Source organism: Pogona vitticeps, chromosome 6, assembly GCF_051106095.1.
Source record: "Pogona vitticeps strain Pit_001003342236 chromosome 6, PviZW2.1, whole genome shotgun sequence".
NCBI classification, from domain to species: domain Eukaryota; kingdom Metazoa; phylum Chordata; class Lepidosauria; order Squamata; family Agamidae; genus Pogona; species Pogona vitticeps.
Window position 1 is genome coordinate 33,921,271 of NC_135788.1, and position 13,786 is coordinate 33,935,056.

The 13,786-nt window shown below is 38.5% G+C and overlaps 1 protein-coding gene across 1 annotated transcript in view; it reads right to left on the reverse strand.

Annotated features, from left to right (window-relative positions):
• Positions 1–13,786, reverse strand: part of RAPGEF5 (Rap guanine nucleotide exchange factor 5) — a 173,321-nt gene that overhangs the window by 12,775 nt on the left and 146,760 nt on the right. The window contains exons 19-23 of the mRNA XM_020781222.3: positions 12,699–12,821; positions 11,759–11,937; positions 7,385–7,475; positions 6,538–6,588; positions 6,198–6,285 (exon numbers count right to left, since the gene is read on the reverse strand). Of these exons, the coding sequence (XP_020636881.3) occupies positions 6,198–6,285; positions 6,538–6,588; positions 7,385–7,475; positions 11,759–11,937; positions 12,699–12,821 (532 nt within the window). The remainder of the gene's footprint in view (positions 1–6,197; positions 6,286–6,537; positions 6,589–7,384; positions 7,476–11,758; positions 11,938–12,698; positions 12,822–13,786) is intronic.

The following is a 13,786-nucleotide window of genomic DNA, read 5'->3' on the forward strand; positions in this document are numbered from 1 at the left end:
ATTCTGTTAAAGATGAACACACACACGTTCCAGGACTGAAAAACACCTCTGTCCTGATTTTAATTAAGCAGTGCATATTATTGCCTTACAAAACTCACTCCAAAGCAAGATTGCTTCTTCATCCATGCTGTATGTGGAAAAGCCACACCACTTTTAGCTTTGGAACTGGAAGAGCCACAAAAGCCAAAATATAGTTAGAGTGCAGGCAAAGGATGGAGGTTTAGCTAGGGCTTTACTCAAGACAAGAGATCAGCTAGTGAAAGCCTCTGGGCAAAATCATGTTCACTGAGTGAAGTCACTTATGCTGTTGTTTCTCAATTCAAAAGCAAAAAGGAGTAGTGACATATAAGAGTTGCCATTAAAGATGGGGGTACTCGTATTCATATAGGTTCAAATAATGAGGGTCTGGCTCCATGGGACTAGACTGTCCACTCGCAATTTCACCACTGCCACCGGCTCCGCGGTGGCTTCCTATTGCTCCTTTGTCCGCAATCGATTACCCAGTCCTGGCAGGAGGCGGGATGGCAAGCCTCTCTGCTAGGTCGGAGAGTGTCTAATCCATTGCAGAGAACAGCATGGTAGGAAGGCTCTGCAGAGCCGGTGGCAGCGGCGAAATCATGAGTTATTTCTACCTGTGCGGGGATATTCGTATACGAATACCCCACCTCTAGTTGACATTCCTTTCTCTAAATGGTCAGCTTAGCTAATAAGTAACAAGCATCATGAGATCATATCCAGAGCTAGAAAGATTTTAAAACTACAGTGGTGCCTCGCTTGACGACGATAATCCACTCCAGCAAAATCGCTGTACAACGAAATCGTCGTCAAGCAAAAATAAAAAAACCCATTAGAATGCATTAAAAACTGGCTAATGCGTTCTAATGGGCTAAATACCTCATCGTCCAGTGAAGATCCTCCATAGGGCGGCCATTTACCAGTGCCTGTTAAGCGAGGAATCCGTCCTAAACACAGCGGGGAGCCATTTTGCACAGCGGGTGGCCATTTTGAAACCCGATGATCAGCTGTTTTTAGATCGTCGTAATGCAAAGAATCGGTTCCTGAAGCAGGGAACCAATCGTCGTGAAGCGAAAATTGCCCTTTGAAACATCATTTTGAAAACCCTATTGCACTGGTTCTTAACCTTTGTTACTCAGATGTTCTTGGACTGCAACTCCCAGAAGCCTTCACCATCAGCTCTGCTGGCTGAGGTTTCTGGGAGTTGCAGTTCAAAAACACGTGAGTAACAAAGGTTAAGAACCACTGCCCTATCGTAAAGCGGATTCGTCATGGAGCGGGATAATTGTCAAGCGGGGCACCACTGTACAGCTAGCTCTGTGAAATCTCCAGCCACCATGATCTATGTTCATGAAAGCTTAGTAATTCTGGGAGCTGAATGGCAGGGATATTCCAGTAGCTGCAGCCCCAAAGTAACTTCCCCAGGCTCTAAACACTGCTATAACATTTCATGCTACCATGCTTCTGGTTCCGTGTCATGATAAAAACTTTGATGCTTTTGCTGTGATATCCTCAAGTGTCCCTCTGCTGGGTTGGCACTTTACAACAGTAAAACACAGAAGGTGCTGTTCATGGATCCGTACTTTCTCCTGCACAACCAGATTTATAATTTTGCTTCTTAACAGTGTTGCCTAAAAATCTGGGACTTCTGGGCCCTGTGGAAGATTTTTACTTCAGACTTTTGTTAGGACTCTTAACTCTTTGATAATGCTGCCACCACTGGTTCTCAAATTAGAATACTTTTTAAAAGTTATACATTTTCTTCCTTCTTCTCTCCATTTGCTGAGCTATGATCAAACAGCCAGTAGGTCTTTATTACCTGATAACAGCCACTAGGAAATAAAGAGATGGTTATTTATTTATTTATTTATTTAAAATGTTTTACCCCACCTTTCTCCTTAAAAAAGGACTTGTACAAAACAAAAGGTGTTTTTATTTTTATGATAGATTAACTAGTATGGATTAGAATAACAGTAATATTCATGTTACAGATATTTAATCTACTGTTTTATCTAAGTTAAAGTCTGTCTGATCACATACCTAATCCTATCTAAACCTTATCCTAACAAACTTCCAAATCCTCTCTCTGATGCAAGGCCACGGTCCTAACCATCTAACGTTCATAATCCTAATGCTCTAACTAAACATTCATTCACACTTTATCTATCCTGTCCCCTCCTCCCACTTGGGTAAAAGCAGCCATATAATAAAAATTTTATGCAGGCATATTCTTCTCTCTGCCCTTAATTGTCAGAACTGTCACCCACCCAACACTCACCTATCAATCAACCTGTTCATTCTATCATGCAGCCAGCCAGCTTACCTCTACATTCAGACTCAAAAGCCAAAAACAAACAGAAGTGGACTGAAAGCATTGCAAGTACTGTACCTCTTTCCTAAAAAAATAAAAAACCCTGTGTCCAAATGTATTACAATGATCTCTTACACCAAGAGGCTACCTTAATTCCCCCCTTTCTTCTCTTTAATCTCCTTCTGCTTCCCGGTGTGAGCCTGATAAACCGATGCCACGTCACACTCTGACTTAAAAAAAAGAAAGCTTTCTTTCCCAAATTCTTTCGCAGCTGGCCATGCCAAACAGATGTGCTGATTCCTGCTCACTTTCCTCTCCTTCCACAATGTTACAGGTTCCCTCTAGTCCTAGAACCAGGGGCAGTGCTGCACATTATAGACCTCTATTGCAATGCATATTATAAACTGCTATTCCTTGCCTCATCACTGAAACAATCGAAGAAGGCAAAAATGCTACTGTCAGTGCTGATAAAGAAAGCTTTTTACTGAAAAGGTTGGGCAGGTTATTTTTTACTTGCTTGTTAAAGTGAAAGGCAGGATGGGGGGCAGGATGAAAAAGGGAAAGAAATTTGCTTTGCAGCCAACAACTCTAAGCCTAGATAAATCCAGTGAGGCAGAAAATTGCATCTGAGCTACTGTGTAAGAGTGAAACTGTTTTATTGAACATGTGAAAAAGCAGCCAAAAAAAGTGCGTCTGTAAAACAACAAGATTTGCTGCAGAAATTCAATTACTTCAAAGAGAGCATAGTTGCCTAGATACTTTCGCCTCAGTTAATAACGGGATTATTCCAAATTTCCACTGAACATCTGTATTACTTATTTATACTGAGGAAGTGTTAATTTATCTTCTCCTCATCCCTGGTTCACTGAACTACCCACTCAGGACTGCTAAACTGTGCAATGGACTCTCTAATAATAGACCCAAATGACTGACATGATTTTGCTTCTGAGTTACAATCTTTGTTTTACTTTGCAATTTAGTACTATTTGTGAATTACAGATACACAGACAGAAATAAATAATCTTGGCTATGAAGTGCCATGTCATATTCAATAGGCATGTAATATAATAATCTTACAGGGTTTTTTTAGGAGTTTTTTTTTTGGGGGGGTGGGAGCAGCCACCAAGGGGGTGGGGAGAGATAAAATAATGATGATGAAAGGATAAAAGGCAGGGTGAATACAAAATTTATTATTTTTAAAAATCAATTTTAAGTTATACATTGTGATTTAAATCAATTTGATTTATATCAAATCCACTCTGATAAAAAGTAAGGTGCTATAAACAATGCTTAAAGCTATTTTACACAGAGATGAAGCATGATCTAGAATAATTTTAAAAAATTCAGCACTACCTATGGAGGTAATAGCAGCTTTTTCTAGCTGTCTGCTCATGTACTTATCTTGGCCATATAAATACAATAAATAAAGGAGGATCCAGAAATTGTTAGTATGCTTCCTGTACCTAGAGCTACTTCAGAATACAGAGGTACGTTGCAAAAAATGAACTGAAAACCATTTCTGCACAGTGGAGGCTCTCAACATTTCTAAATGGTTTAAATCAAACTAATCATGCAGAAGAAGTTCACACCAGGTTTATTCCTATCTAGGGCTGCTACCATGAAACTCTCCCCATGAGAGGTTTGTCACACTGCTCATGCCATGCGTAGTGCATTCGGATCTATTCTAATTATACATGACTGCAAAAAAAACAACAATACAAAAACCTCCTATGAGCCTCAGAACACCTGATGAGCAATCCTTAGCTATAGCAATACTGTACTGGCACTTGGAAAAGCTACTTTTCTAAAGTCATGCTAGCTGGGCAATCTGGGAAATGAAACTAGCAACGTGGCTATGATTAACAGTTGTTACAATTAGTTTTGAATGTTGCTATAGGACAATGCTACTGGCTTAATTACACTGGATGTTAATTATACCTGCTGACTGTTTTGGGAAATGAACTCAAGAACAAATTCACAGGGGAGTTCCTAAACATGTAAAAGTGGCATTCAGAAGCATGGCTAATAGGATAAGTCTGCACTCATTATTTGATCCACATCAGACTTCTGAGAGCAGCAGGTTTTTTTTGGTCATGGAATACACACACCCATTTGTTGTACTACATCAAACAGTTTTAAAACACCAACATGTAGTACAGGAGGTGCAAGACTGTGATGGAGCCCCCTTAGTGAACTCATAACTTGTCTGACAAAATGTCTACACTATTTTTTAAAAAAATAATAATAATAACATCTTACTTTTAACAGGGCACTGTGGACACTATTCAAGATGTCTACAAAGCTAGCAGTTAATGACTCTTACTAAACATATTATAATCCACCATTGCTCACCAGTCATTGAGACTTTTTGGTTGTGAGACATCTAAAAGCCACTCCATATCAATACAGTACATCACTTCAAAGAAATTTATACAAATAACCCTTTTTTGATACCTAAACTTAAATCAATGACACCTATGGGTTTAAATGCCAAATCCAATACTTCTATTTTCCTTTAATAATGTCTGCTATGATAATACGATGTGTACCTATTTTCGGTGCCTCAACCCAATGGTACTTTACCTTGTTCTTCAGTGTTATTTTTCTTTTCCTTTCACTTTATATCAAGGTTGTCTTATGATGCCTTATTTAGATAGGTAAAGATAAAGGTTCCCCTTGACAAATGTCCAGTCCTGTCCGACTCTAAGGCGCAGTGCTCATCCCCGTTTCCAAGCCGTAGAGCCAGCGTTTGTCCATAGACAGTTACCGTGGTCACGTGGCCAGCACGACAAGACATGGAACATCGTTACCTTCCCACCAAGGTAGTACCTATTTATCCCCTTGCATTTTTACATGCCCCCCGCACACACTCACCCCCGCACAGCCTGTTTGCGGATGCACGTGCACTCCAGGACACCCATGAGACCACCGCACCACCATTTGCACATGCACACAAGCACTCAGACAAGTGCTGCGCCACCGTTTGTGCATGTGCACAGGGGCACGTGTGCCCGTGCGAGAGTGTGTGCTTGTTCGCACATGCGCATGAGCGCGGGTGGTGCCCCACCTTCCCCAGCCAGTCTGCGGACCGGAGAAGGTTGGGGATCTCTGATTTACATAATAACTCATCTTGTCTGCATTGAAGGGTAATGGCTATCAGGGATTAAACCTAGAACCTTTCCCACACAAATGTATTCTACTACTGACCAACATTTCCTCTGCATCAGACTGTTGGTCTGTCTGTACCAGAATTAGCTACCTTGGTTAGCTGAAGCACTCCCAGATCGCTCTCTGATACCTTTTTATTTTTAAAAAAACTGATTTAGATATGAAAAGAAGTGGCATAGGCACTCCTATTAATAGCCCCATCATATAAGCACAGCCTGTGGAAACTAGGATCAGGTGAGATTGAAGAAAACATAGACTATAACAGTACGTTAGAGGACATGAAGACAGCATAATAAAATCATAAGACCACCAAATAGAAACAAAAAAGAGCATAAAACCTATCAGTATTAGCTGCCTAACAATATGGTGTATATAATAATGTGATATTCTGCTTTAAGGAGACCTTTTCTGCTGAATACAACCATTTCATGTATTAGGCAAGATAAATATACAACTGGGGAAATTATGTATTGATGCAAGCATTGCTTTTGATCAAATTATTCACTTTGAATTCTATGAACAAGAATCATGTCTTCAAGAAGGTTTGGTTTTTGTATTTTGTGTAAACTGCCCAGAGTAGACATGTTCTAGATGGGCAGTATAGAGATCCAAATAAATAAATAAATAAGTGAGTGAGTGAGTGAGTGAGTGAGTGAGTGAATGTTTCATGTTTTAAAGAGTTAGTATGAACAAACAGTATTACCTTTAAGGAGTAAAGGCATGAAAGGTATTTTCGGAGACTTCATTTTCTTGAATGCATCCCTATAGGCTTTGTGATTCAGAGAAGGGTCCTGCCAAAAACAATTTGATTGTAATGAAAGGAATGAAGAAAAAATCAATAGGCTCTTGAAGAACAGCAATTTGAATGAAGCAACTAAAGGTGCATTCATTCACTTCTAGGGTATCACACACACATGCAGGTTGAGATTATTTAAAGAGTGTTAGAAGCCAGTATATCCCAGCTGTGTATAATTATGTTTCAATTCAGCAATATGAGAATATAACTATGGAATGAAAACCTTTTCATCAGACTGCCTACTTACCGTCAAACTTTCAAGTTCAGTGAAGAGCTTCTTAAACTTCCCAGGAATTCTCTGTGGTACAGAAAATAAACAAACAAACAAACAAACAAATAATGCTGCCCATTCAAAGTATGCAGAAAAGCATTTAATATTTTTTTCAGCAATTCACACAAGTCAAACAAAAAATAAAATCAACAAGTCCTTCTCTGGCAGTTCCTTCTTGTCCACAGCACTAGAACTATTCCTTATGGGTAATGTTTAAGAATAATGTAAAACCTTTCAGCTTCTGAGATTCCCCACCCCACGCCCAGTTCATATTCATTCTCTCCACTATCACTTCTATCAGTACCACTTAGCTTATGAACTGTCCTGAAGTGTGTTTTTAAAGCATTGTATTTGCACTACATGAGTAGTATAATACCCTTAGAGCTTTAGATGTGCTTCAGGAGACAAAGGGAGATATGTCTACTGCTGTCTATTATTATAACTGCTATTGCTAATTACTTGAAGGACAGCCATGCAAAAGATGGAGCAAGCTTGTTTTCTGCTCCTGTGGTACAACTCAAATTCATGGATTTAAATTACAAGAAATGAGATCTCAACTAATTATTAGGAAGATTTTCCTGATGATAAAATCTATGAGCCATTGGAAGAGACCATCTTAGAAGGAGGTGGACTCTTTTTTGGTGGGTTTTACACAAAGGCTGGACAGTTGGATATTCCAGCTGTGGATGTCTTCCTTCTAAAGAGGTTGAACAAGATGATCCTTGGAGCCCTCCAAACTCCACAGCTCCATGGTTCTGTCATCAGAATTACAAAAGCAAGCATTCTAGACCAACTAAAAGCGAGAATAAAATATTCATATTACCTCCCATGTCTGTGAAAGCCGGCTTACAGATGCAGTGTTAAGACCCATAACAATGGCAAAGAATGAATTCAGATTTCTTTGGGCTTTGCAGCTAAGAAATAATAAGGCATAGTGTCATCTCATATTCATACAGAATAACATTTTACTGCAGTGAAGAAATACATAATATTAGCTGCTCCAACAATATTAATGTTATGATAAAAGTTATCCTCTGTGCGGATTTGATTAGATGTGACTGAAATATAATAATCCAAAATCTTTCTTTTCAGGCTGGCTTTCAACATGTAAACCGCTGCTGAGGAAGGGATTTTCAGGGGAGATGTGTGTTCTTTTTAACCTTTTCAACATTTTTTTTTTAAAAAATTGCTTTAAAGGGGTATATTTAGTACCTTTTAATAATTAAAATGTTTAATTGTTTTATTGTGCGAATTATTTTGTGATTTTTTAAATATTTGTGTTTTTAAATCATTTGTAAACCACCCGGAGTTCCTCTACAGGCAGAAAGGGAAAGGAAGGAAGGAAGGAAGGAAGGAAGGAGCAAGCCCTTATGTAGAGTATTGTTCTATTTCCTTTTTTAAACATAAGTAGGACTTTAAAACTTAAGCTTAAATTGAGTAAAGAGTAATTCATTCTGATGCCAAAACCAGAAAGTGGCACAAGCCTTTTGTCTACTCTTTCACAGGTAATTAAAATAATTTTGAAAAACATTTACAATGCTTTTTCAGGCAGAATTTGTAATTTTGAATGGTGTGAAAATTTTCATAAAAGCTATCCAGAGGTTAACTAGCCATATAGCTCAGTGAGTTAAGTAGCTAATTATGAGTTTGATTCCCTATGGTGTGTCCCTGGAGAAAGGCCAGTTTGTGCAGCCTTGGGTAAGCTGCACAATCTCATAACACCCCCCCAAAGAAGGAAAGAGTAGGAAACCTAAATACTTCTGAGTATTCATGCCTAAAAACAACAACAAAAATCCTGGAAAGGGACACTGCGATTCAGAATCGACTCAATGGTATCTTATTATTACACAGTAGTCTTTGTTTCTATAAGAACAAAAACCCCTTCCTTAATTGCACAGTTCCTTTTCTAGGCAGCCTGCTAGTGGCATGATATGTGTGTTTTTTAGAATAAAGAAACTTTAAGAGACAATGGCCTTCCTTTCTTCCCTCCCAAGCCTACTGATGCAACCTGACAATCGTGCTTATTAAGCAACTCTCAAGTGTGGGTACATGTACATAAACATTTGACTTTTAAAACAACTGTGAAATTAAAAATCTTACCAGAGCAAGACTAAGTGTGTTGTTTTTCTCAACACTAGGTCCCAATTTGTTCAGTGAAGCTTATTCTCTAGGAAACATGTTTAAGATTGCAACGCTACTTTATTTACTGTGATGTGCATTACGATGAATATATGCAAATGAGTTTTAAAAGTCTGCTACTATACTCTGATGTGCATAAATGTCTGCATTTAAGAAAAAAGTTCCAGAAATCTCCTCATGAATCTTTTAGTTCTCCTGAAACAAACTGTCAAAATGATATAATTTTTTTTCTTTCCTAATTAAAATCAGCACTGGTTAAAAATATTATGTACAAACGAAAGGGGAAATCACACAGGGAAGAATTTGTCTAACTGAAAAAAGACAGAGACAAGGGGGCCCCTGTTGCGCCATCACACTCTGACCAGGGACCCAAGGACCTCACCCAATTTTACCCTGATGGGTGAAAGATATAAAGAGAGCCCTGCAGACAGGGGGTGTAGAATTAACACAGGAAAAAGAGGAGGGAAGACTAGATACTCTGGCTACAAGGGAAGAACTCTCCCCAACCCTGAAGCAAAGGATAAAACAGGGGAGAAAGGGAGAGTCCAGAGACCCTGAAGACAGAGGAAGGAATTAAAACCTCCATTCCTGAGGAAGGTGGCAGGCAGGACTGTCCAAGAAGAGGATGAAAAAAATCCCTTCAGACAGAGATAGTCCAGGAAGGCAAGGAGGTGAAGAGAGAAGCTGAACCCACTGGGGAGGAGGAATGGGGGGGACACCCAAGAAAGGTCCAGTAATCATTGGGCTGAGGAGCTCTGAAGGAGACATGGGGGAGTGGAACTACACATCTACAGAGGAGAAGTGAGGTGCATGGGTGCAGTTCTGAATGCCCAAAGGTGAGGCAGCCACACTGAATGCAAACCACCCCCATGACCTCCCTATTGGAGGGAAAGAGAGAAAGGCGAAGAGAGGTCAGAGGAAAGGAAATGATTCTGACTCACATGGGGTAAACATTGGTGGGGAAAGAAGGCCCTAGAACACCCACCCCAATCGATGAAGAAACTCCAAGCACCAGAGGGAGAATCCAATCACACCTGTCCTCTGTGTAGTCATACCGCCCCTCTCTTTGGAGGTCAGTGCTGGGAGGAAGGACCTTGTATAACTGGCGTGAATCTCTGAGCTCAGCCAAGAGAACTGAGGCTCCTTGAGAGACTGAAGCCTCACTGATGGACAGAGCCTGGGAACAGCAGACTCATAAAGGTGGAGCACGGTCTGTACTGTAGACTGGGATTATAGTTTCCTTGAGTCCTAGCTTGTTGTCTTCTTCCTCTCTGCATGTTTTAATAAACCCTGTTGAATTTTCTTTGTTGTCTATTGAGTGTACAGATGCAAAGATGAAAAGTGAAAACCCCACTGAAGCTTTAAGGACACACACTGACTTTTAGTTTATACAGTATTTTCAAAGATAAATCACATGCACTTTCTTATTTATTAAAAATATGGTATACATATTCCAACTACTTCATCTTTTTATTGTTAACCTTCATAGATCTCTGCGGGTTGTTAATAAATAATCTTGTTCCTGTTCCTTTACCCTAGAATTAGTATTCCCTAGTTGCACAGATTGGAGTTTATCTAAATTAAATCTCTCCTCACTGTTACTTCTACATGTCCTTATATCATCCTTCATTTTATTTTTCTGCATCCTCCAGTGTATTTTGTAGCATTACTGTAGCATTTTATTACTGTATATTTAATTATTCTGAAATCATTGTAAACCACTGATTAGTTAGTGGGTATTACTGCTCGCATTTACATTACATGCATTATCAAAATAGGTGTCATTGTGATATTCTATAGAACATACAGCAGCAGTGCAGTCTGGTGACAAAATGTCACTTTCCTACCCACACATTTTCGTTTATGTGCTTTGAAAACAGGATGTCACTTGAAGAAACCTGAAGAAATGGCCATGAATGTCCTGCATCAAATAAATATCATCTGCACAAAACACTGCATTATAAATTGTTCGTCCAGGAAGACCTTTATTCCAGCTCACCTGCAAGGTTGCAAATTTAACACTAAGGTACACAGCTGTAAATATCTACTCCAAGTACTGTATTTATTTACCTAAAGCTTTGATTATATTCCCATCTTTCAACACATTCCAGGTGGAGTATAAGGTTAATACGTATTATTACAGTCTGTGAAAATTATTTTCACATTTGCATTTATTTGAAAGTTACTGCACTGTGTCAACTGATACAAGATTTGATGAAATAATGCATTGTGGACAGGGGATAGATTGGATTTGTCTTCAGTGTGGAAGGGATTGTCACTTTCGAACTGGCCTCCTCAGCCACACCAGATGCTGTTCCAAGTCCTCCATACAGAGCACGTCACCATAGTCTTTCAAGACTGAAGGATGCCTAACTAACTAACTAACTAACTAACTAACTAACTAACTAACTAACTAACTAACTAACTAACTAACTAACTAACTAAGCATTGTGAATATATTCTGCTCTTTAGAATTTTGGATCTATTGTGCTGATGTAGTTATTTGTGTGTGTGCGTGCGTGCGTGCGTGCGTGCGTGCGTGTGTGTGTGTGTGTGTGTGTGTGTGTGTGTGTACATGCGCATGCACATGCCTGCACTCGTGCACTCAAATTGAGCTGGAAATCTGAGATGTAAAGTCCTCCCAATGAGATTTTGTTTTCATATTGCATACTGAAAACATTAATGGTTTTCTGTATGAAAATGCTAATATTTATCTTAAGAATATGAATATATTTTAAACACATGAAAAAATCTATCTAAAATAGAGGAGAAATATTAATACTTAATCTCTATTATTTTAATTTCATAACTTCTCTGCAAGAGATTCTAAAGTACTCTGAAATCGAAGCCTCTCATACTAGAAAAAAACTTTCACAAAATTTGCATGATATATTTTAGCATTGCAGTAACTCAACAAAAAATTTGAATAGGGATACAGTAGGCAAAACAATGCGGCATATAGCATATTTTCTTCCATTATCCAAGTATGAACTTTATAAGGATTGCAAGTATTCCACAAAGGAGCCTAGTGCCAACATTCATATTGTTTTAAACTTACTGAGCAGCAATTTTAATGAACTTCTTCACCAGCTGTACACGTTTGCAGAGTTGATTGCAGAGTAGTATTTCAGTGGCAACCCAGAGCTGAACTTCATTACATCTTTGAAGCAGAAGACTAAGATTCACAGTGTTTTCCCCACTGCCCTGTCTGCTGAAAGTGAAGTATATCAGCTCTTGCTAGAAGACAGTTAAAGAGTAATTAGGCATTTTTTTAAAAAAAATGCAAATCAGAACTTAACTATCTGAAAAAAAATTAACTGTTGCTACTTGGTCAGATATCTCTTTTTAATAATTCATGAACAATCCTCAAGCAGTTTAGAAAGAATTCAGCATTTCTTAAATATGTTCAGCAATCACTGTTTCAGCCACAGCCATGAAAAATGTAAAATTAGTTTGGTATCCATTAATTACTGTAGGTTTCAGTTTGAGAAGAAGAATTCTATCTGTAAGCAGAGGAACATATTTTTTTTCCTTTATTTAAATACATGAGATTAATTGCAGACTTTGGACTAAATCCAGTTGCTAGACCCAACCAGAGCAGACCTATGGAACTAATGGAATTTACCCAGATGCTCATTTATAATGTAGCAATCAATTTAATGGAATACTGTACTCTAGTTGAGGCCTTATACACAGACACACGGAACTAAGTGGGATTTGACTCATTATTTACCTAGGCACTCTTAATTTCCATAATACTATACTCTTATGGCTAAGTCTGGATGCAACCATCATTTCTGATGCTAATTTGATATATATTTATTAGCTTATGAAAACAGAGATCTAGGTTCCAATAGTATTGAATACTGATGATAGACATTTTCATGATGAAGAATCAGTTGAAGAAGATATTATGGGATCAAATATTATGGCGCGCACACACACAAAATGGAATTGAACAATAAGTGTACGAATCATATGCATCCACTGCTTCTTACCTCATGGACCAAATTGAAAAGACTCCAATCAAAATTTGTTAATTCCAGAGCAAGATCCCAAGTGTTAATTCCCAGAATCCTTACTGATCGTTGCTGGGTTTCTTCATTTTCAGCAAAGGGGTTCTAAATCAATTGGCAAATGGAAAGATTTCCTGAATAACCACATAATTGAAATTCCCACGATAAAGATATATATGAATATGTTATTTTAATTCAACATTTTGGCTTGAAAAATTGTGACTTTTTGGAATTGGACTACAAACTGTACAAAATATACAAATAATATTTCCTCCAAGACAAGAAGGTATGATGCAGCATCACACTGATTAGCATTAATATTTTTTCTACGAAAAATTCTCCATTTGTTGACTTAAGATGTATGCTTTTAATATTAACACCTCAACCACAGAACAAATATAGTTACTTTGGTAAAGGTTCCCCTTGACATTTAGTCCAGTCGTGTCCAACTCTAGGGCATGGTGCTCATCGCCATTTCCAAGCTGTAAAGCCAGCGTTTGTCCTTAGACAGTTTCTGTGGTCACGTGGCCAGCGTGACTAGACACGGAACGCCGTTACCTTCTCACCATGGTGGTACCTATTTATCTACTCACATTTACATGCTTTTGAACTGCTAGGTTGGCAGGAGCTGGGACAAGCGACGGGAGCTCACTCCCTCACATGGATTCGATCTTACGACTGCTTGGTCTTCTGACCTTGCAGCACAGAGGCTTCTGCGGTTTAACCCGCAGCGTCACCACGTCCCGATAATAGTTACTTAGGAATTACTTAAAACAAACTTCTCAGTATATTTTTGATATCACTGTGAAGTGTTTGTGTGACCAATATATGTAAATCTATAGAATGTAATGCTTGTGATTAATATGCTTCATTTATATTCTTTCTTTTCAAATGTTTATTTTACATGGCAGACAGATAACAGAAAAATAATGTTTTTCTCCGTTCTTCTCCAAATATTTCTATTATTTCTAAAAATTATCCTTTAAAAATGATCAATTATTCTTACTTTCAGATCTAGCTCAAGGTTTAGGGAATCATTAGAGCTCCCTCATTGCTCTTGTCACCTGCTG